The sequence below is a fragment of the Mustela putorius genome, unplaced genomic scaffold (assembly GCF_011764305.1).
Source record: "Mustela putorius furo isolate JIRA1106 unplaced genomic scaffold, ASM1176430v1.1 tig00000129_pilon_pilon_pilon, whole genome shotgun sequence".
In the NCBI taxonomy this organism is placed as follows: domain Eukaryota; kingdom Metazoa; phylum Chordata; class Mammalia; order Carnivora; family Mustelidae; genus Mustela; species Mustela putorius.
The window spans coordinates 44,939,687-44,960,857 of record NW_025421290.1 but is presented as its reverse complement, the minus strand read 5'-3'; the positions used below and the strand labels follow the sequence as shown (position 1 = coordinate 44,960,857).

Sequence of the window (21,171 nt, the reverse complement as noted above, 5' to 3'; positions counted from 1 at the left end):
GCCTTGAGGAGGGCAAGAATTCTGGTGTTCTGAGTAGTGCAGTCTGGCTCGAGGGAAGAGTGAAGGGTCCTTCTGGACACACGGCCTCTGGGGTCCCCCGCCCTACAGGAAAGTGCCCGCAGAGGATGGGGAGGTGCCCTTTAAAATGTGTGGCCAAGGACCCTTCTGGCCTGGGTCTGACGCGGACTAACAAGTCCACACTTCCCGTAGTGCCTGCGGCCAACCTCCCCTCCCCTCACTGCTGCAGGCGGACAGCCCCACGTTGGTCTTTCCATTTGGTCTGGACATCCAGATTTTTCTACTGCCATTCTTGGCAATGAATAGAAACGAATCTTGCAACATTGTACAGGCTGAAGGGGTTTTCTGGATGAGCTGAGGACATGTGGTCATGGACCTGAGTCCTTGGTTCATGGGTGTCATGATTTGGGAAAAATTCATGCAACCATACACATATGGTATGTGGGTTCTCCTGTCTGTACATAGTACTTTAATAAGAAGGTTTATTGACACGAGACAGAGCCAGGCCCAGGCCCAGGCCCATGGGAAGGGATGAGGGCTGGGCGTGGGCCGTGGCCCACCAGTTCGGACCCTGACTTTCACTCTGTAAGGCGGGATCTGGGTGCATATACCAGGGAGTTCTGCTCAATTTCCTCTGCAGTTTAGGGCTCCTCCCTGTTTGGGAACATAAACTCCTGATAACAATCCGCTAGTCATGGTGCCCTCTGGGGGCAATTTTGGGGAATGAATTAATGCTCAGGAGTTTTCTGGGCAAAGCAGGAGTTTGATTGTGGGTTTTCAAGGGGTTGAAAAGTGTTAGCAGAGGTGCAGACACACACAGGTCCTCCCTTCCTGCGGGAGGGGACCGCCCGTGGGGGTGGGGGTGTGGAGAGGCAGTCGTGCCTCTTGCCAAACACTCCGGGGAAGGAGAATCACATTCAGTGACAAGGCTCATCCCAGGTCCGCATGCCCGGAACCGACCATCGGCAATGACACTCTATTTTCATCTTCATCTTCACCAAATAATGCTCCTGCCTCCTGTCCCCTCCCTGGCTAGAAGCAGAGTAAACTGAAACAGGAGGGGCAGGAGGAGAAGACTTGAGTGGACACAAGGAAATCTCCTAAGTGGCTTTGTAACAAGAATGTTTTCGCCCCCTAAGTTAATGGAAACAAGTTTTCATTACACAGCTTTTAAATACAGAAAATTAAATCTCTTTTTATTCTCCGTACAGCAAATACATAATATTTGTGCTTTGTCCATCTTCAATGCCCTTTGTCATAGAACATATGGTTTTTTAACTCTACGCAAATGGAATTCTTAATCCCTTGGACCTTCCTGTGTATGCAAAACAGACGAGTGCAGTAAGACTGGCAAATCCTAAACTTTCCTCGGCTTCTAAATCACACGGGTTTGAACTGTGCGGTGTGCGAGACAGAGTTTTTCTAATAAATACAGTCCAGCTCTGCAAATGTCCTTTCTCTTCCTTGTGGTTTTCTTAATAACATTTTCTCCTCCCTGGCTTACTTCATTGTAAGAATCCAGAACCCAATACACACGACACACAAAATACGCATCAGTTGATGGTTTATGTTATCAGTTGGGCTCAGTCGATGGCAGGCTATCAGGAGTTAAATTTGGGGGGAGTCAGAAGGTGTATGCAGGGGACACCTGGGTGGCTCAGTTGGTTAAGCGGCTGCCTTCGGCTCAGGTCATGATCCCAGCGTCCTGGGATCGAGTCCCACATCGGGCTCCTTGCTCCGCAGGGAGCCTGCTTCTCCCTCTGACTCTGCCTGCCACCCTTTCTGCCTGTGCTTGTGCTCTCTCTCTCTGACAAATAAATAAAATCTTAAAAAAAAAAAAAAAAAGAAGGTGTATGCAGATTTCCAGCTGTGGGTGGGGTTGGTGCCCCCACCCCTGTGGTGTTCAAAGGGCACCTGAATATTGATGATTTAGCATTCCTTTTTTTTTTCTTTTAGTTACTTATTCTTAGTTTGTGGTTTTTAGAAATAACATTCACCTAAGACATGCGGATTGCTTGGCTTTGACTCGACATGCATGATGCCACAAAATGGACACTTCGTGAACGTTGGTTCATATCGACAAGATGGTTCAGATCCACAGGCTGAAGATTCAACTTCAATGCTGACGCCTGTGGCCAGCATCTCTCTGCCTGGGAAGCAGTCACAGCTGCGCCTGTGTCCCGGGACGGCTGCTGTGTATCGGTGCCCTTCAGGGGTCTAGAAAGGGACAGGTGAGGGTGTCCATCTCAGGAGCCATACTACTGACTCATGAAACAAGGAACAGGATGCGGGGCTATGGCTGCTGATGGTAGAGATCCACAACGAGTCGGGGCCGCAGAGAGCTCCCTGAGGCTCTGGCCATGAACGTGAGGCTGGGGGGGGGTCCATAGTGCCTGCAGACCACTGTGACACGCACCGTGATGAGACAGGACAGAACACGTCGAAGCCTAGCTTATGGGGACTAACCGCTGGTGGCAGCTTCGGGTGCCTTATTGATCCATGCAGGAAGAGGCTGCTTAGGTTGTGGGGTCCATAAGAAGTGGGTTTGAGCTGGCTATGTGACATTGGACAAGTCACCTAACCTCTCTGAGCCGCAACTTTCCCATCTGTACGATGGAAGTGAATGGATCTAGGTCTCAGAGAAGTTAGGGTGAAGGCTTAACATGTGTTCTCCAGAAACAGACCCGAGACAAGCCTCATGTGCAAGTGATTTAGGAAGGAAGTTCTTCTGGGCACGTTGGGAGACTTGGGAGGAAGACGGGGAAGTGCAGAAAGCAAAGCCAGCGTAGCAGTTTCAGGAAAAGCCCTGCAGAGGGCAGTCTCCGCCTGATCCTGCAGGGAGCTTGGAGATGTAATTTCTCTCTCTGGTTAGAGGGGAAGGAGCAGCACCTGTCAGTCACAGGTTAAGGGCCACCCCAGGGGTGGGCAGCGGGGAAGCAGGCTCAGGCTTCTCCAGCTGCCCTCTCCAAGTGGGCAAAGCCACTTAGTTAGACGGCAGGAGGCTAGTGTCACAGTTGGGGGGGGGGCAAAGCATCCTGCATCGGAACAAGCCAAAGTATGCAAATGCTGGGAGGGATTCCTGGCAGAGAGGCTCAGGGGTGTGACAAGATCGAATCGGAAAATGTAGGTCAAGGAACTCTGTAAACTATGGAGCACTGGGCATGTGCTAGTTTCGTTAGGCTTCCTAAAGCAACAGTAATGACACGGGACGGTGTTGGGACTGCTCCCTCCCAATCCCGCAACATTCTACTGATGAGGGAAATATAGGGAAGGCGCCGTCTGACAGGCTGTCATTCTTCGGGGGCCTGACCCAAAGGAAGGCTATAACACGCTGAGACAGGCTCAGGCCCTAGGTGCTGAGAACTCATTGGTGTGCCGTACCTGGGACCATCAGAGGCCAATGGACAAGACTAAGGCCAGGGGTGATGTGTCAAGCCAGAAAAGCTGAGCCTGTGGTCAGACGCAGAGTGCAAGCCACCAGAAAAATGGGGAGCCAGGCGAGAGCAAAAACAGGTGGCAGCAAGGCCAGAGAGTCCAGGATGGTTGATGTTGAATAGGATGAGGCCCCTGGAGCTTGTCACCTTAGGGGCGGGCCCACTGTCATAGGGGTTAAAAGACAGACAGCAGAAATGGAGTGTCAGTGAAGACTATTACAAGGGGCAGAACCCCAACTCAAACCAGTTCAGACATACAGGGAATTTATTAGTTCATGCAGCTGAGAATCCTGAAGGTCAACTTTCAGGAATGGCTTGATCCAGGAATCCAGTCAGACCCATCAGGAACCAATGTTTCTTTTCATGTCTGTGTTCTGTGTCCTCTGTGTCATTCTTTGATGGTTCTCCTTATGGGGGCAAGATGGCAGGTGGCCAATGCAGACTCATGTCCTCGTGACTTTCCACGCAGCAGAGAATCTTCCTGGTGTTCCCTTACAAGTCAAGCTACCATTCTGCCTACTTGTGCTTGGTTGCATGACCATCGCTGACCCAGTCACTGGGGCCAGGGGTATAAAGTGTCACAGCGGGCTGGGCCCGAAGCCTGTGCCCACCCTGTATGTGTCACTGTGGCCACGGGGCCTGGGATGAACCCAGTACACAGATGGAGAGGGTGCTATGCTAAAAGGGGGGGGGGCAGCAGATGTAGGCAGTCCATGGGCACACACCTGCCCTGGAACCCAGCAGGGGATCTTGAAGGCTGGAGGTGCCCCCCCAGGGGCACCCGCCAGAGTCATGCAGGGTGGCCCTCTCTACTTAGAAGAGGCCAACGAGGTAAGGGGCCCCACCAGGCACGCACCCAAGACATCACTCCCTGCCCCGTCTCCCACACATGTGGACCCTGCTGGCAATAAGGTGCTTGCAGATGCTCAAGCAGAGGCTTGATTTTGGGGGGCTGAGGATGGGAACTGGGGCATGTCTCTGAGTAGGACTTCAGAACCTTCAGTGAGGGCCCTGGCGGCCCCTTGGGGGACGTAAGTAGTCTGGCGTGTCTAGCTCAGCTTGGAGGCTTGCTGAACGCTTGTGGGACGAATGGAGGAAGGGTGTCATTTCCGAGGCCCTTCTGGGACCAGACTATACTTTGTCAGAACTGAGTCCCAAACCCTTCTCCCCCAGCCCCCCAGGGTGGTGGGCACCTCGGGTCGCTGGTTGGAGCTAGCCCCACACTTCTCCCCTGCAAGCAGGAGTTTTGAGAACAGCAAACAGCTCTCCTGGCTCTGGCTGGCTCTGTTCAAAGCCCCACCCCGAGAGACTTTGCATGGTCTCCAGCAGCCAAAGGCCGGTCCCCAGGGTCCTTCAGCTCCTTTGGATTCCTATCTGGAAAAGCTTGGGGCTGCCCGAAGAACTGTCTTTCTACCCAACACCTGACACGGGCCCCTCATCTCCTTTTCTTAAAAGCATTTACTAAAAAGGTGGGGGGGACTTACACCGTGAACCCTCCCTGTGTCTCTGTACGACCTACAATTTCAGAGAGCCTTTCTCAAGGCTTAAAGCCATTTCCCCAGAAATGTCATCGTGGGGAAGGACGGGGCCTCTGTTGTGGGGTCTCTGCGGGAGGGGGGACTTTGGAGAGTCGCCGGCTGGCAGATACAGCTGGCCTCCCGGCATGTCCACGGACCCTGGCTTTGCACTTGGTCACTCCTGACTCTACTTGCGTCCTGGCTCCTGCGGCACCTGCCCCCTCCCCATCTCCTCCCTGCTCCCTCCTGTCACGCTCGCACAAGTGGGGTGCACTCAGGGCTGCCCTGCTGACAGTGGTGACCTGGGGTGCTAGCCTCACACTCGAACTTCTGCTGGGCCTTCCCCGGGTTCCTGACAACCCTCCCCCAAACCAGGCACCCCCTTCCCGCCTCTTTGCTGTGGTCCAAACATTCGTCACCACTTGACGTTATAGAATGAAAACGGTTGCTCTGTGTACACTACTTCTGACGCAGAACATGTGGACGTGTGTGGGGTTCTTGACTCTCGGATGTCTGCGGGGTGGGGGGGCCTGGGCTTTCATTCCATTCTGAGGCGAACTACCTGGAGGCTTCCGGGCTCAGACCCACCAGACTGCCCCAATGTCGGATGGTCCCCAGGGTCCCCACACTTGTGTCTGACCTGCTGTTCACACACCACCTTTGTCAGTTCTGATGATTTGCTACAACAGCTCACAGAACGCAGGGAAATACTTGCCATGTGTACGGGTGTGTGATAAAGGATGCCATGTCACAGGGGATACAGGACGGGGCTGGAAAGGGTCCTGGGGCAGGAGCCTCCCTCCCCAGGGAGTTTGGGGTGCACCACCCCTGGCCTGTGGAGGAGTCCCCCCACTTGGAGTTCTCCCAACCCTCTAGTTGAGGGATTCTGTGGTGTGTCTTGGAGCAGGCAGGATGGATTCCTTATCTCTAGCCCCTGAGCTTCCCTCAGAGGATGGGGGTGGGGCTGAAAGTTCCAAGGTCAAGGGCTTTCTGGTGACCAGCCCCCACCCAGGAGGTAGGGGGAGCGCCCCTGGAGTCACTTTATTAGTATAAAGGCGCTGCTATCACCCAGGAAATTGCAAGGGAGAGGGGGTCCTGCCTTGTTCCTTGGGCCTGTCAGTGCCCCGCCCAGACCGAGGTGTGGCCGAAGCAGGTGGATGTTGGATGGGAGGGGCCCAGCACTGGAGCCGCACCCCCTCCCTTTCCACCCGCTGGGTGGGAAAGAGCTTTGCAAATCCCCAGAGCAGCTCCTGGCAAGTGCGGTTACCATGGTGGTTCATGGGATTTGTGTCCTTTGCAGAAAAGGCCCCCGCAGCCTAACTTGTATGAATATTCATCATCAGCCATTTCTGCTGCCCGGGTCAGGCTAGCGCTCCGCAGGACCCGACTTTAGAGGCCAACCCTGGCCAAACGGAAAATCACCAGGGAGGGCAGGCTTCGGAGCTAGGCGACAGGAACGGGCAGGGCTGCGGCCAGAACCCCCGGGGAGGGGCCCCACCACCATCCCGGGAGTTGTCCCTCCCCGACTCCGCTTCTCCCTCCTCCCCTCTCAGCTCAGACAGCTCCAGGGTGATGCTGGCACCCAAGGGCGATGTGTTTCTTCATTTCATCTGCTCTGGTTTATTTATTCACCCGCTGGCGTGAAGTGTGACACGGTGCCATGTCTGGGCTGGGCACTGGGGGGGGGGGTACACGAGGGTAAGCCAAAGGAGACAGGCTGGCTTACCCAGGAGAAGGGAGTACGCCTCCCCCACCAACTCAGCGACCGACTGGCTCCTGGACAGGAGAGCCGTGCCCGCTGGAATGTTAATTTCTTCGCGGGCTGGATGTTGGACATGTTCACATTCAGAGCCAGCAAACCCATTTCAAACCATCAAAATCCCAAGATGGATTGGGAGCCGTCAAATAGAATGCAAACCTATGTCTTTACAAACCAAATTTGTAAAACCAAAACTTTAGTATAAACGCTAAAGCGTGGCAGCGGTGGGGGCGGGGAGCAGGGCCCATTTTCCCTGGGGGCGCGTTTGGCAGTGGACTCCTGAAACAAATGCAGCTGTGCTGGGCTGTGGCTGCCACCTTCTTTTCATTAGAAACCTTGCTGTGGCTTTCTTAGTGGTTCCTAAGTGATGCACCTCATCAGTTCTCGAGAACAGGGTCGCTGGGCTGCGGGAGCGCAGATGGGAGTGCCATCTTTGCCATCTTTGCACGCTGTTTGATGGGGACAAAGACTCAAGGCTTTGGCCAGAGGCAAGAAGGCAGGGTTCGGGGTGGGGGGGGCTGATACCAGGAAGATAGCTGGAGGAGCTGGTTTGAGACAGAATCAAGAGTCACTTCTCAGCTCCATGCTGCCTTCCTCTTCCAGACACTGTGTCCCCTCCACTCCGAGGACCAGCCCTGCATGGGGACAGTTGATGGCAGCCCAGTGCCTACCATGACCCCCCAACCCTGACATTCAGGGCCCCTACAAGCTGGCTTTATCTGCCTATCAGCCTTATCCTCATTATTGCTTTGACCTCCAGGCTCCATCCTGACCTCCCAACCCACCCCCCCAGCACCCATGTACCCCTCTGCTGTGCACCTGCTTCTTCTTATGATGAGGGACAGAAGGCCAGCGGAAGACAAAGCAGAAGCTGACACAACCCCTCCCCATGGCATCTAGGTGACATTCCTCATGCACCCTGAGTGCCCTGAAGCTAAGGAAAGGAAAAACAAATAGTTAAACTTACAGAGATGACAATCCTGCAAGACAGGAGTCCCTCGGTGTACAAACGTCTTAGCGATGCACAAGAACAAAGCATTGTACCAGTAACCCAGCTTCCAGAAGGAAATGTAGATACAATTAAAGCCTTTATAACCTACAGTCACTGACAGACAATTGCAGCGGGCAGAGGGCAAAGCTGGACAGAGGGCAAAGTTCCTCCAGGAAGCTTCCAACTATCTCAGTGTTAATGCCTTACTAGCGGGGTAAACAACCTGAACTTGGCAATGGCAAGGCCTCCAGTCTCTGGCAGGTCCGCTCTAGCATATGAAAGTTCTTTTGAAACCTCCCTTTTTCCTTACCTCCCCCAACCCCGTGGTGTATAATCAGCCACCCCTCACAACCCCTGGGCTGCAGCTCTTTCTGCCCACGGGTCCTGTCCCTGTGCTTTAATAAACCACCGTTTTGCACCAAGGGTGTCTCATGGACCCCGGTGCCTGCCCCACCGAACCTCACCGATATTCCAAAGCCACAGCCCACTCGAGGTTGCATCTTATCTCCTCCCGGCAGCCTTCAGTGATCTACTTGACTTACTTGCTGCCTAGGGAACCCCTGTAGCACCTTCTTTTCCTTGAACCTCTCTACTCCACTGGCTCACTTCCCCCTTCTAGCAGGCTAGCCTTGGCTAGACCTGGCCCAGGATTTCAAAGTCATTAAGACAGGAAACAAAGGGCACCGGGGTGGCTCAGTTGGTTAGGCGTCTGCCTTTGGCTCAGGTCATGATCCTGGGGTCCTGGGATCAAGTCCTGCCTCGGGCTCCCTGCTACATGGGGAACCTGCTTCTCCCTCTGCCTCTCAGTCTCTCTCTCATGAGGAAATAAATCAAATCTTAAAAAAAAAAAAAAAAAAAGACAAGAAATGACAAGCCTTCTCTCTCTCTCTTTAAAGCAGGTTCTATGCCCAACCAGCATGGAGCCCAACACAGGCCCTGAACTCACGACCCTGGGATCGACACCTGAACTGAGATCAAGAGCTGGAAACATCACTGAAGGAGCCCCCCGAGCGCCCCAGCAACCTGTCAGCCTTCCCGAGGCTTACACCCAGGATTGAATCAATGTCAGTCCTGCCCAAACCTCTTGGTCGACACAGGTCACAAGGCCACAGGCAGGGGGAGCGGTGGGCAGAGGGAGAAGCAGGCTCCCAGCCAAGCAGAGACTCTGATTTGGGGTTCGAACCCACAACCCTGGGATCGCGACCGAGCCAAAGGCAGCTGTGTAATCAGCTGAGCCCCGCTGGTGCCCTGCTCTGGATCCCTTGGTGGGGGCCCTGCTGCAGAGCCAGCACAGGGTCCCTTATCACTGTGGCATGCGACCCTGACAGTGACCGTCTTTGAGCCTCTCGCCCCCTCAAGCATGGGTTTGAGGACAGAGGCTGGCCCGGCATCCCTGCTCCCCGCACAAGGAACCCACAGTCGGTGCTCAACAAATGGGGGGCATTTACAGCCGTTAGAATGTGGACTCGGAGCCCAGCCTGGATTCTGGTCCCAGTCCTGCCACCTGCCAGCTATACTACATGGGGCCAGGAAACGCCTCCTGCCTCCTGTTTCCCCTTTTGTAAAAACAGAAACAGGATAACAATAGTACCTACTTCATACTGGTGCTGTGGTGTTGTGGAGGCTACGTATGGAGCCTACGTATGGAGCTACGTGTGGAGGCTCAGCTGATTACGCGGTTGCCTTTGGCTCAGTCGTGATCCCAGGGTTGTGGGTTTGAACCCCACATCAGACAGAGGTAAAGAGCTCAGACCTGCGCAGAAGCCTGTTTCTGTTGGCTTTCTGTTTGCTCTTACCCGTGAATGAATGAACCTGTTAAGTGCAGGCTCACCGTCTGCTGTTCTGTGGAAATGTATTAGGCTGGTCTTCTGGATATCATTCATTCATCCCCTGAATGTCGGGTGTTTACCGTGAGCCAGACACAGGGCTAGGTGCGGGGGAATTAAAAACTTGAGTAAGATACCCCTTGCTCTGGGAGGACATACCTGGTGAGGGCTCCTGATGTGAGGTAAATGGACGCAGCTCTGGGGATCTGCTCCCCGCTGCCCCCTGTAGGGGCGAGGCTGGGGAGGAGTGTGGGGAAGAGGGGGGTCATCCTGCCTCCAGTGGGGGCAGGAGCACCAGGATGGAGGTGCCCTAGAGCTGGGCGTCGCTGCGATGAACAGACAGCATCCTTGCTGGGATGTGAAGCACAGGCTGGATTCAAACACTTAGACATTCAAGTTTGGTTTTTAATGACATGATAGAAAAGGACAAAATCGAACAGTGCTGACAGAGGGACACGATCGCACAGCCACAGTTTTACGTCCATCAAGGTCAGAGACTTCTCGAAGAGCACACTGCAGGCCTACATTAAGAAATCGCCTTTTCACTGTAGTAAAAGTTAGTGATCTCATCGTGAAACCAGGGGGCTTGAGTAGCAAAGAATTACAAGAATAGATAAATACCTTTTATTATCATTATTATTAAGTAAACTACTTACAAGTTGATTACGAAAACGTTCGCCAGACCCAGAAACATCTCTGATTCTCTCTGCAGGAAGAACGGGTCTGTGGAAAGCAGTTTGTTACCAGAATAAGGTTCCCGTAAAACTTTAAATAGTAGAAAGTGTGAATATGCCTTCAGGCGGGTGGAGGGGGGCAGGGGACTGGGCGGGATAGTGGCAAACAGTCACACACAAGGTGAAGATGCAGGTTCGCCCAGAGAGTGAGGCGGACCCTCCCGTCCTCATCCCGTCTAAGCTCCCCTCCGCTCCCGACCCCAGCCCACTCCCCCATCCCAACAGTGCTGCTCAAATGCCTGGTGGAGGTCAGGTCCCTCCAGGTCCCAGAGACCAAGTTATCTGGACAAGGTCAAGTTCAGCCCCGCCTTCCCATTCCCTGCGTAGGGCTTCCTCCACCCAGGCCGTGTCTCCCCTTGAAAGCCCAAGACGGTGGGGATGGAGGGTCCGTGGGTGCCCAGAGGACTCAGCAGGCGGTCTACTGCCCTCCGATGGGATTGCCGGGACTCGGGGCCACAGCCACGATCACTGCTGTTGCCCAGAGGAGCTCTGGTTTATTCCAGGACTCGCAAACGGGGAAAAGCGGAACTCTGGAGAACTCCTATATTTTTGGATTCAGAGACAGCATTGCCTGGCGCCGGGTTTCCCCACCTCGGTGCTGTGCTGTTGGTGCCTGGGGCCGCATCATGAATTCTTTGTTGCTGGGGGAGCTCGGCGGCATCGTGGCTTCTATCCACCAGACGCCAGTAGAATATCAACTCCCAGCAAGTCGTGAAAATCAAAATTGTCTCCGCACATCGTTGAAGGTCCCCCGGACAGAATTTTCCCAGGTTGAGACCCACTGGCCTAATTGTTCAGACACGTTGCTACACAGATGCTCTGGGCTCAGGACTCCGATCTCCTGCCGACCAGCCTGAGCTGGCAAACTCCCCCAAACCCCTCGGACACTCTGTCCCCTCAAGCATGAAAGTCTGGGACACCCTTCCTACAAGTTTACAGGGTCGTGGTCGGAATCCTCTGGGCTGCTTGATTCTCTCGTTCCTGAAGCCCCCTGTGGGACACACACTGGGGTCACGGGTGGCTGCTTACCCACATGGGGGGGCTCCATGAATAAGGCTCTGGATTTCCCCAACTGTTGTGCGCACAAGTTCCCTGCAAATACACTTCGTGTATCTGTCAGGATTTAATCCCAAGGCAGGAAGGGCCTCAGCCCTCCTGAAGGTGAAGGCCGGAGCCTCATTAAAGCATCTGGACAGATGCCGGCAGGTGCAAGCCTGGACCGTGGCCGAAGGATGGGCGCGGCGTACGTCCTAGGTACTGGGCACCCTGTCCCCCCTCTCCAAAGGCTTCCTCTGATTTTATTCTCTATATAAGACTTTCCCAGTGACTCAGAAGAACAGCACAAACGTACATTCCGAAATTGCTGCAGCCAATTTCCCAGACTTTCGATTACATTCCTGGCAGCTGCCCTCTTTTCACTCTAGGGGATCTTCTTCCTCTCTTCAGTCCCTGTGGTTTGCACTGTCTTGTCCCCAGCAAGCCCCCCCACCCCCGAAAGGGGAAAGAAACTGTCCAATGTCTAATCTTAGAAGTGACTTTCTGGAGACATCTGACTGCTGCTTGATGCTGATGACCTGGGTTCCTCGGAGAGCCTCCTTTTCCCACTTGGAGACGATAAGCTCCGTTCCTCTGGGCTCTCAGCGCTCAGCTCAGCCAGCCTGTCCCTTATCCCTGTCCCTGAATGATGGATGGGGTGGGAGAGGTAGGCCAGGCCCCTACAGAACATTCCGGCTCCAATTGCTCCCTTTGGCTCTCTGAGCACAGCCCCTTGGTCGTCCCATCAGGGCATCCCAGCCCACCTGGGGCCCGCTCTAGGGATGCTCAAAGGGCAGGTACCAGGACATGGCAGAGGGGGCCGGGTGACAGCTGGCAAAGAGCACGGTGCCTCTCCCGGGGCTGGCGCTGGTAATCCAGGGCCATCCCTGCTCCCTGGTGAATGCGCAGCAGGCTGGGAGATGATGTCCTGGACCAGGCAGCCGGAGACTCGCCAGGTCTCCCCTCCTTTGCCGTGTGGCCCCATTCGCCCTCCCTAATATTACAGGTCCTGATTGGAAGCTCCTAACACCTCCTACTGCTGTGAGGCTCTCAGACTGCTAAACACGTGGGCACCACTCCTGCCCCCCTTCCAGGACCTACCGTGATCCGAGACCCAAAAAGCCCCAGCCTCGGAGTCCCCGTTCCCAGGACGGCCTATTCCAGAGGGCTCACGGTGCAGAGCAGGGAGACACAGGGCAGCCGTCCAGCCTGCAGAGCCTGGAGAGCAGGTGGATCAGAATCCCAGCTCTGTAGATGTGAGTTCTCAGTTTTCTCATCAGAAAAATGGGATCATAATAACACGCACGTCTCCGCACCTCTCTTCTGCCTCCGAGGGGTGAGTTGACAAGTAAACGGCATAGGAACAGAGCACAACACAAGGAAGATGCACGACAAATAGGATAATCATTATCAGGGATTTCTCTGCTAATGATGAGCAGGGGTCATGCTCTTGGAAGGAGAACAGGAGCATCTGTCTGGAAGGAATCGGGCGGCAGAGCAGATGACAGCCGAGTGTCCGCAGTCTCCAGGGAGGGATTCTGACATATGTTAGTGGTCTGGCTGGCATCCAGGCCTTCCCTTTAGAACAAGCTGGACAATGGCCTATCGCCTCTCCAGCCAGGGGTCCTGGCCTGCTCTCCCTTTCTCCCTCGGATCCCAGGGATCTCCTGAAAGGAGATGAACCGTCTCTCTCTGAAGGGTGTGGGGGGGGTTAGGGGAATTTCATCTGCCCCCTTGACCCAGATCTCAGGAGGAGGGAGGGACAGCAGAGCAATGATGTCGCCCAGGCCCACGCAAGAGCTGGAATCCGCTCAGAACATGGCAGGCTACCGTGTCCTCCGGCCTCTCCTCCAGAGCTCGGGGGACATGGGTCCAGCCTCCTAAATCAGGTGTCGTTCTGTTCGGTGGAGTGTCCCACATGCAGACGAATGGTATGGGACCCCTACAGCTTGCGGAGGGAAGACGGGGAGGCATGTGGAGGGCCAGGCATGGAGAACTTTCCGGCAAACGCAGGAGCCTTCTCTGAAGAGCAGCTATGGAAGCAGCTTCTTCCTCAGCACCGGCCCATTATGTCCGGGTGGGCTCTGGGCCAACCTCACCCAGGAGAAGCCGGATCGGAGCCTCAGGCTGGGGTCTGTGAGAGGAACACTGTCCTGCCTGCTTGGGAGAGTCTGGGCTCAACAGGACGCCTGAGCCTGGGCTGGAGCCTCACCCACCCGACGGACCGTCCCGACTGTCCTCGGCAATCCGGCTACGCGAGCCTCACTCCTCGTGTGGGCTCCTCTGTTGGGCTCTGGGTTGGAGCCGGGGGTCTTCTGTACGTGTCCCAAGAAATCTGCTTTCTGGTTACGTCTCTGGCCACAAAGAAACCACTTGTGCTCAGCTTTAAAGAGAGGGGCAGGTGACAGGGACCACCATCCTTGAAGCTTGGACAGAGACGGGGCAACCAGCAGGGGGACGAGCGTGCCGCATTCTGAGGACGGTTAGACTTCTGCCTGTGGAGGAAGCCAGAGCTGGCCCCGGGTCACACCATGACATGGGACCTTGGGGAAATGGCCTCTGTAGACCCAGAGCCTGGCTTAAATGAGGCCTGGAGGTGCCACCCCAGCCACTGAAGGTGGCACGTTGTGGCGGAAAGAGGCTACCTCTAGAGGCGGAGGGTCCAGCCTCAAGTCCCAGCTTGTCACATTCACACTGTGTGGCCCTGGACAAGTTCCTCTGCTCCTCTGAGCTTCTGGTTCTCCATGCAATGGAGCAACGATGCTGTAAGGTAATCGTACGGATTAAACGTGCGCGTGGGGGTCTAGCACGGCGCCTGGACGCAAGGCTCAGACAGCGCCTCCTGCCGGTCACCTAACGTCCACCACAGAGCTCAGCTGAGGAAGGCAGGAGGGACAGCACAGCGCCCCCTCTGGCGGGAAGCCCGTTCTTTACCCTTCAGGGGACGTCTATCCTCGCTGTCATCCAGGTGATGGGGGGAAACACCAGATCAAAACACTGTAGGAGACTGGGAGGGAGTGACCCTGAGCGGGTCACTAGAATTGCCCAATGCCGAGTTTGGACAAGCTGGGCCCTAAGCTCCAGGCTGTGTGTCTGCGGCCCTGACCCAAGAGGGAGAATCCTTGAGAGTTGAATTTAACTGGCCTTTATGCCAGGGGAAAAGAAAGCCTTCATGGGGGAGACCCCCTGCGCCCAGAATTTCCCAGAGAACCCCTGGCCCACTAGGGCTGTCCTTGCTGCTCTGAGCCGGGACCACAGGCTCCACCCCTCCCCGGTCACAGCGCACAGAAGCCCCAGAGCCCTGATGGCCATCACCGCAGGCCATTTGCAGAGCAGAGAGCAGTCACCCCCTCTCTACAGGGCTCTGTTGGGGATGTAGGGTCGGAAGGTAAGGACTCAGAATATCTGGGCTGCACTGACCCCCACAAAGATGCCAAGCATCACCTTGGTCCCTTCCACCCCAGCTCTGGACTTTCTCCTTGGGTTCTCATGAGGACACTTGTCTCAGAAAGCCCTCGCTCATGGGGCACACGTGGGGAGCTTGAGACAGGGAAGGGTTTGCTCGAGAAGCATCTGGGATGACCGGCACGCAATGGCTGACCACCCAGCCCAGCCCAGCCCCTGTCCCTTCCACCCTGACCTTGTCGTGCCGAGAGCACGGCCCTGTCAGTGATTCCAGAGGGAGCCCAGGCTGAAGGTCCCCCATACCCTTCTCCCTCTCCGCAAAGGTCACGCCAGCTTTGCACTCATGGCCTCCACTGGAGCTGAAGCCTTCGTGGGTGGATGCGTGCACGGCTGCAGGGACAGACATGGCTACTAGGAGGTGGTGGCCATCTACGGGCGTGGTCTGGAGGCTGGGCTGCTAATCCTGTTTTCACAGCAGCTCAGCACCAAGCCCGCAGACGAGTGGCTGCCTCAGAGCAATTAAGATGTCCCTTTGCCTGTCATCCGGAATAGCCATGTCTCCCGAGACCACAGGGACACAGGACACCTTTTTGCAATTGTCCCAGACAGCACCAGGGCTTCCCATCCAGTCTTTTAACTTTCCCCACCACTGAGGGGAAGTTTGGACCATTTATTCTCTTTTGCACAGCACAGGGAGAAAGCAAGGGCAGCATTGCTCCTGGCCCGCCGGCGAGGGAGGCTGCATGTAAGCTTTCCCCACTCTGCTTGGCACAGGGCAGCTATCTGGGGAAGGGGACTACTGGGCGGAAGCCTTTCCTAAGGACAGAAGTAGAGCGAGTCCTTCCCCATGCTGCCCCCTCCCCCAGGGCAAGCCATCCTGGGCTGGTCTGCACGGGAGTCTCCCTTGCTGGTCAGAGACCACCCCCACTCCCCCAACACCCCCCCATAGCCACTGACTTGGAGGAAGGTTAAGGAGGCTGACTCGGACAGAGCACATCCAGGTCTGCAAGAGAATGTGGGAGCCAGATCCAGTGTAAAATGCAGGTGTCTGAGCACCCTGTGCACCCTCCTGACCCCAGACAGCTTCCAAACCTTCTGGGCATTCTCCCCGAGGGCAGCTGAGAAGCAGGGATTTGCTTAACGGAGTGCTTCACTGGGGCCCGTCCCCCTGCTCTGACAGTGCCAGTCACGTGCCCTGCGATCACGGGCAAATCGTGCCTCTCCCTCCCGCTGTCAGAAGATCAGGTGGGCGTGAGGCCACCATCTCTAAAATCCTAAGTTCTCAGAGAGGAAAGAGCATCTGCTGGCGGCTGGTCTGAACTCGACCGCTCTGCCCAACTATAGTCTGAAGGTCCTTCTCTTCTGAAAAAGAAGAGCAAATCTGTTCGGCCGAGAACCCCCCACCCCTGGAAATCCTACCCCATCACCAGTCATCCCCCTGTCCTTGGATTTCCTGATCCATCTGGGTCTCAAAAGGGGCCAAGTGTCTGGTGACAAAGGTGCCCTGTCCAAGTCAAACAAAGAACATTCTATGGCCCAGGTCACACCACCCACATTCCAAAGGGTGGAGTGAGAGACCTCGGCTGGGCTGGAAACACTCCAGTTCCGACGGCTGCTCCTGCTGGGCACCCCACACACCAGGTGCAGCAACTTGGCATAAAAACAAGACACATACGTGATTATTTACTGCCAGCAAGCGATCGTCCCACCATGTCCATATTTCACACCTAACTGGCTATTTCCTCTGGTCTTACGTTCTTGGAATATAGGTTCAAAAAGTCCCCACTTGGCTCCTTGCAAAGGCTTTGCTCCATTGCGCCTCCAGGGGCCAGAGGCCACACGCCCATGTTTTCGGGATCAGCTTGATCACAGCCCGGAACACTGGAAATCGGAGCTGCTGGGGGGAACTCCTGATGCACGGTCGCTGCCCCCGGAGAGGCCATGCGCTTGGTCAGAACTCCTGGTTCCAGAAGGTGGAACCAGCCAAAGGCCAACAGCACGAGTGTCCCCAGCAAAGCCTGGCCTTGCTATGAGCCCAGCACAGGCTGAGCCGGCTCGGAGCTGGTGGGTGCCCCGAACCTCAGAAGGTGAAGGCGTACACCACCCCAACCACCACAATGTTCCCCAGCGTCGCTATGATGGCAATCCAGAGCAGGACCGCATCGTTGGAGGACCGCGGAGACTCCTCCGGCTGGCCCTGGCCACTGGAGGCCGCGTGGACGTTGGTGGAGGAGTTAAAGAGGGAGTACTCCGTGCTGAAGTCTTCGTTGGGCGAGTCCATGAAGGCGCCTCCCATCATGGGCAGCTGCAGAGAGGGAGAGAGAGAATTAATCTGGGCACACGGGGCTGGAGAGGAGCCTGGTCTGGTCTGGTCTGGTCAAGCCATCGGGTGCTGGGACACAGCTTCACACGGGCTCTTCTCCTGTTTGTTATCATGGATGGTGCTGCTACAAATGGTTATAGAGATGGTAACGCTTGGAGGAAGACGCCCTCATGCCCATTTTGCAGATGGAACCGTTAAGGCACACAGCTCGTCCACAGCTGCGGGCAGTCCCTCCACATCAGCGTGAGTTCTAAAACACTTCCTTCCTCTTCTCTTTGCAAAGTCGTGATACTCAGCACAGACCGTTAAGGAAAGAGAAAAGAGGAAAAAGAAAAAGTGAGAATCAGCCTCGCTGCTTTAGGATAATGGCTGCTAACACGGTGATATTTTTCTTTCACACTTTTTTCAGTGTGAGTCCGTATGTGTGTGTGAGAGAGACAGAGAGAAAACATGTTCAAACACGTGGTTTTATATTAAGTTCTGTATAAAAATTCCACAGAACACCATTTTACCCATTGTATACTATTCAGCCAGTCCAGGGTGCCTGGGTGGCTCAGTCGTTAAGCCTCTGCCTTCAGCTCAGGTCATGATCCCAGGATCCTGTGATCGAGCCCCGCATCGGGCTCTCTGCTTGGCAGGAAGCCTGCTTCTCTTTCTCCCACTCCCTCTGTTTGTGTTTCCTCTCTCGCTGTGTCTCTTTCTGTCAAATAAATAAATAAAATCTTGAAAAAATTAAATAAGTAAGTAAGGAAGTAAATAAATAAATAAATAAAGCAGTCAGAACGGCTAATTAAGAAGTCAGGAAACGACAGATGCTGGCGAGGATGCGGAGAAAGGGGAACCCTCCCACACTGTCGGTGGGAATGCAAGCTGGTGCAGCCAGTCTGGAAAACAGCATGGACTTTCCTCAAAAAGTTGAAAATACAGCTACCCTATGACCCAATAATCTCACTACTGGGTATTTACACCAAAGATACAAATGTAGTGAAAAAAGGGGCCTGTGGACCCGAATATTTATAGCAGCGATGTCCACAATAGCCAAACTGTGGAAAGAACTTAAATGTCCATCGACAGATGAATGGATAAAGAAGATGTGGTATATATACACACAGTGGAATACTATGCAGCCATCCAAAGAAATGAAATCTTGCCATTTGTAACGACGTGGATGGAATTAGAGGGTATTATGCTGAGAGAAAGATAATTATCATATGATCTCCCTGATAGGTGAAATTTAAGAAACAAGACAGAGGATCACAGGGGAAGAGAGGAAAAAATGAAGCAAGATGGAACCAGAGAGGGAGACAAACCATGAGACTCTTAATCTCAGGAAATAAACTGAGGGCTGCTGGAGGGGAGGTGGGCGGGAGGGAGGGGGTGGCTGGGTTATGGACATTGGGGAGGGTCTGTGCTATGGTGAGTTCTCTGAATTGTGTAGGACTGATGATTCACAGACTGTACCCCTGAAGCAAATAATACATTGTATGTTAATAATAAAAAAATTTTAAAAAATAATGCACTGATTGAGCCCCTAGCTATCCCTGCACTTGGGCGTACATATGTGCTTCTACGTGCATTTGTCTTTATTGCCGCAGACTCCTGGGCAGGGAGCTTCTGAGTCAATGGGTATGAGCACTTCAGAGCTTCTGGGGCACAGGGACACGCTCTGCAGAAGAGTGATTCTCACTCCCAAGCCTCACATACAAGGGTGGCCACATGTTCGCTCTCCAGAAGTTGGAGTAAAAGCTCCAGGCTGGGGGTGGGGACGTGGCTGCTCAAAGGAGGGGGTGACCCTCCATACAGCCACAAGGAGACCTTTCCTGCTCTAGGTCTTCTGGGCCCTTCCAGAACACCCCGGAGGCTGGTGTCTCCAGGGCTGGCCCCTGCATCTGTTAGGCCCATGGTGTGTGTTTTGGATGGCACCGGGGAGAATGAACAGTGAACAGTTACGCTCTCCTTCTGCACACTTCCAGAGCCCTTACTACCACTGGCACGGAGGCCCGGCCACACCCAGGGGGTGTGCAAGAGATTTCAAGACTCACCACTTAGCTCTCCTGTTGGAGGGACCACTTTCACAGGTCGGTAGGCAGAGGTCAAGGCTACATGGCGAATTCATGGTGGAGTCAGGGTTGAGAGCTTCTTGCTCTGCACACAGTCACCCCGACTCTGGGTTCGGACTCCATGTTGGGGCTTGGAGATGTCAAGATCACTGTCCCCAGGAAGTCTTGGACCCCAGGGGAGCAAATCAGGTGCCACTTCACGCCCCCATTCTTCTGGCAAATAAGTTTGAAGGGTGCATGGATTAGGTTCCCGGGTTCCAGACTCTGGATACAGCAGCGAGCAAGACAGACGGGTCCACACTCCAGTAGGGGGATGAGAGCAGGGAGGAGAAAGAGAGACCAGAGGGGAGCAGGGAGGGACCAAGACAGGGAGCACGTGTGTGGGGAACGTGAACCATCGGGATCGACGCAGGGAGGCTCCCTTCGGGCAGCTCTGTGCTTGGCCACCCACATCCCAGCAGCCTCCGCAGAGCACCTGCTTGGCCGAGAAGCGCAGCCTCTCTGGGCTCGCTCAGAGAAGCCCGACATTTCGTCCACGACACGGCTCTACCCTTTATCTGGTGGGAACCTGCCAGCTATCACAACCCTGGCGGTGCAGGGACAGCAGGGTCCCTGGGGATCTCGGGACCGGTTCGGGGCCCAGCCTGGGGGTGCTGCAGCCCATGGGGGCATGCTCACGGCGTGAAGATCTGGCCGGCGCTGCGTGTGTATGTGTGTCCCTTCTTACACGTCTATCACGGTTTAGCCGTATATTAAATTAAGACGTTGAGTTCAATGAACATGTTTAGTGCGTGGGAGTAGCTATCAGGACGAACACAGGTGAGAAGACCAACTGACATGCATCCTACGAGAAGTGCAATGAAGAGTTTAAAGAAGCGAGCCGGGACCCCCTCTTGGCCCCAAGCTGGTGTCGCAGATGGGATGGGTCACAGCCTCCTCAGGCATAGGCAGCCTGAGGGGGGCTGAGGGGCTGGCGCGGCTGGGCGGGTGGTGGAGCCTCTGAGTCCAGGGCCTTTCCATGAAACCCATTCCTGCTTTGGGTCTCAGCCCATGGTCCTCTGCCCGGGACCCCTCCCTCCCGTGTGCCCCATCTTCACCTCGCGGCCTCCCGTTCGGAGACACAGCTCCTCCTGTCTGCTTCCCCAGTGGCCTGGAAGTTCTGGGAGGCGGGACCAGATCTGCTTATTCTCCTCATGGGGTTCCAAGAGCATTGCACAGGTATGGCATACAGTGGTGCCTAATAAAAACCTGGCTGCTGCTGATGAATGATGGCCTCTCTCAACTCAAGGGCTGTCACTCCTATGTTGGCTAACGGCCTCTCTGGCCTCTCCCGATGGTCCTGCCACCTGCAGGGTTCACAGAGGGCAGTGGGTTCCTCTCCTCAGCCCCCACCACAGCCGGCGCTCCGGGCACTCCACAGCCTGCCCTTCTCTAGGGTCTTCCTCTGGCAGCCCACGGCGGAAGCAGGACTGTGGTGAGGCCCCAGAAACTCTGCTGGTAGCATCTTAGTGGGGGACTCAGGCCAGGACTCCCCATGCACCTGAACTTGGTCTGCAGCTGCCTCCCCTGGGCCTGCTGGACCCCCTAGAGTGAACCCACGTTCCAGTCCTCTGCCCGTGGCCGCCTCTCCATCCCTCTCCCCCAGCCAGGGCCCTGCTGGGTTTCTGGGCAGAGGCCCTCCTTCCACTCCACTGTGTGGGGGACCCGCTGCGGTCTGGGGCGAGACCTGTGCCCCCCTCACCTCTCTCTGAGGTAGGGCTGGTCTCTCTGGGTATTTGCATCAAATCACTGGGGAAAAGGAGGACACTGGGCAGAGCTTCTTGGCGGGGAAGAAAGCGCAGCCCCAGAGAGCAGAGCACATGGCCCTGCCGCCACCACCCTGCCCAGGGCCGCTGCCGTCCACCGGCTCTCCCCCAGCACCCGTCCACCTGCGCTGCTTCCCGTGCTCTGCTCCCCTGCACGTAGTTGGTGTCCCCGTGTTAGTATCCTGTGGTGGCCTTAGCGAGTTGCCACGAATGATGACACACATTTATTCTCTTCCAGACCCAGAGGTCGGAGGTCTGACATGG

The 21,171-nt window shown here is 55.3% G+C and overlaps 1 protein-coding gene and 1 long non-coding RNA gene across 2 annotated transcripts in view; both read right to left on the bottom strand.

The window, feature by feature from the left end:
- Positions 1–3,699: 3,699 nt before the first annotated feature.
- On the bottom strand, positions 3,700–7,858 carry LOC123390040. Its single transcript, XR_006604698.1, has 2 exons — positions 7,696–7,858; positions 3,700–7,363 (listed from the first exon to the last, which is right to left on the bottom strand). It is a non-coding gene; the product is annotated as an uncharacterized LOC123390040 (long non-coding RNA).
- A 2,071-nt stretch (positions 7,859–9,929) lies between these two features.
- The window catches only part of CUNH14orf132 (chromosome unknown C14orf132 homolog), a 50,354-nt gene continuing 39,112 nt past the window's right edge, over positions 9,930–21,171 (bottom strand). The window contains exon 2 of the mRNA XM_004754742.2: positions 9,930–17,024. Coding sequence (XP_004754799.1) covers positions 16,800–17,024 — 225 coding nt within the window. The 3' untranslated portion in view covers positions 9,930–16,799. The remainder of the gene's footprint in view (positions 17,025–21,171) is intronic.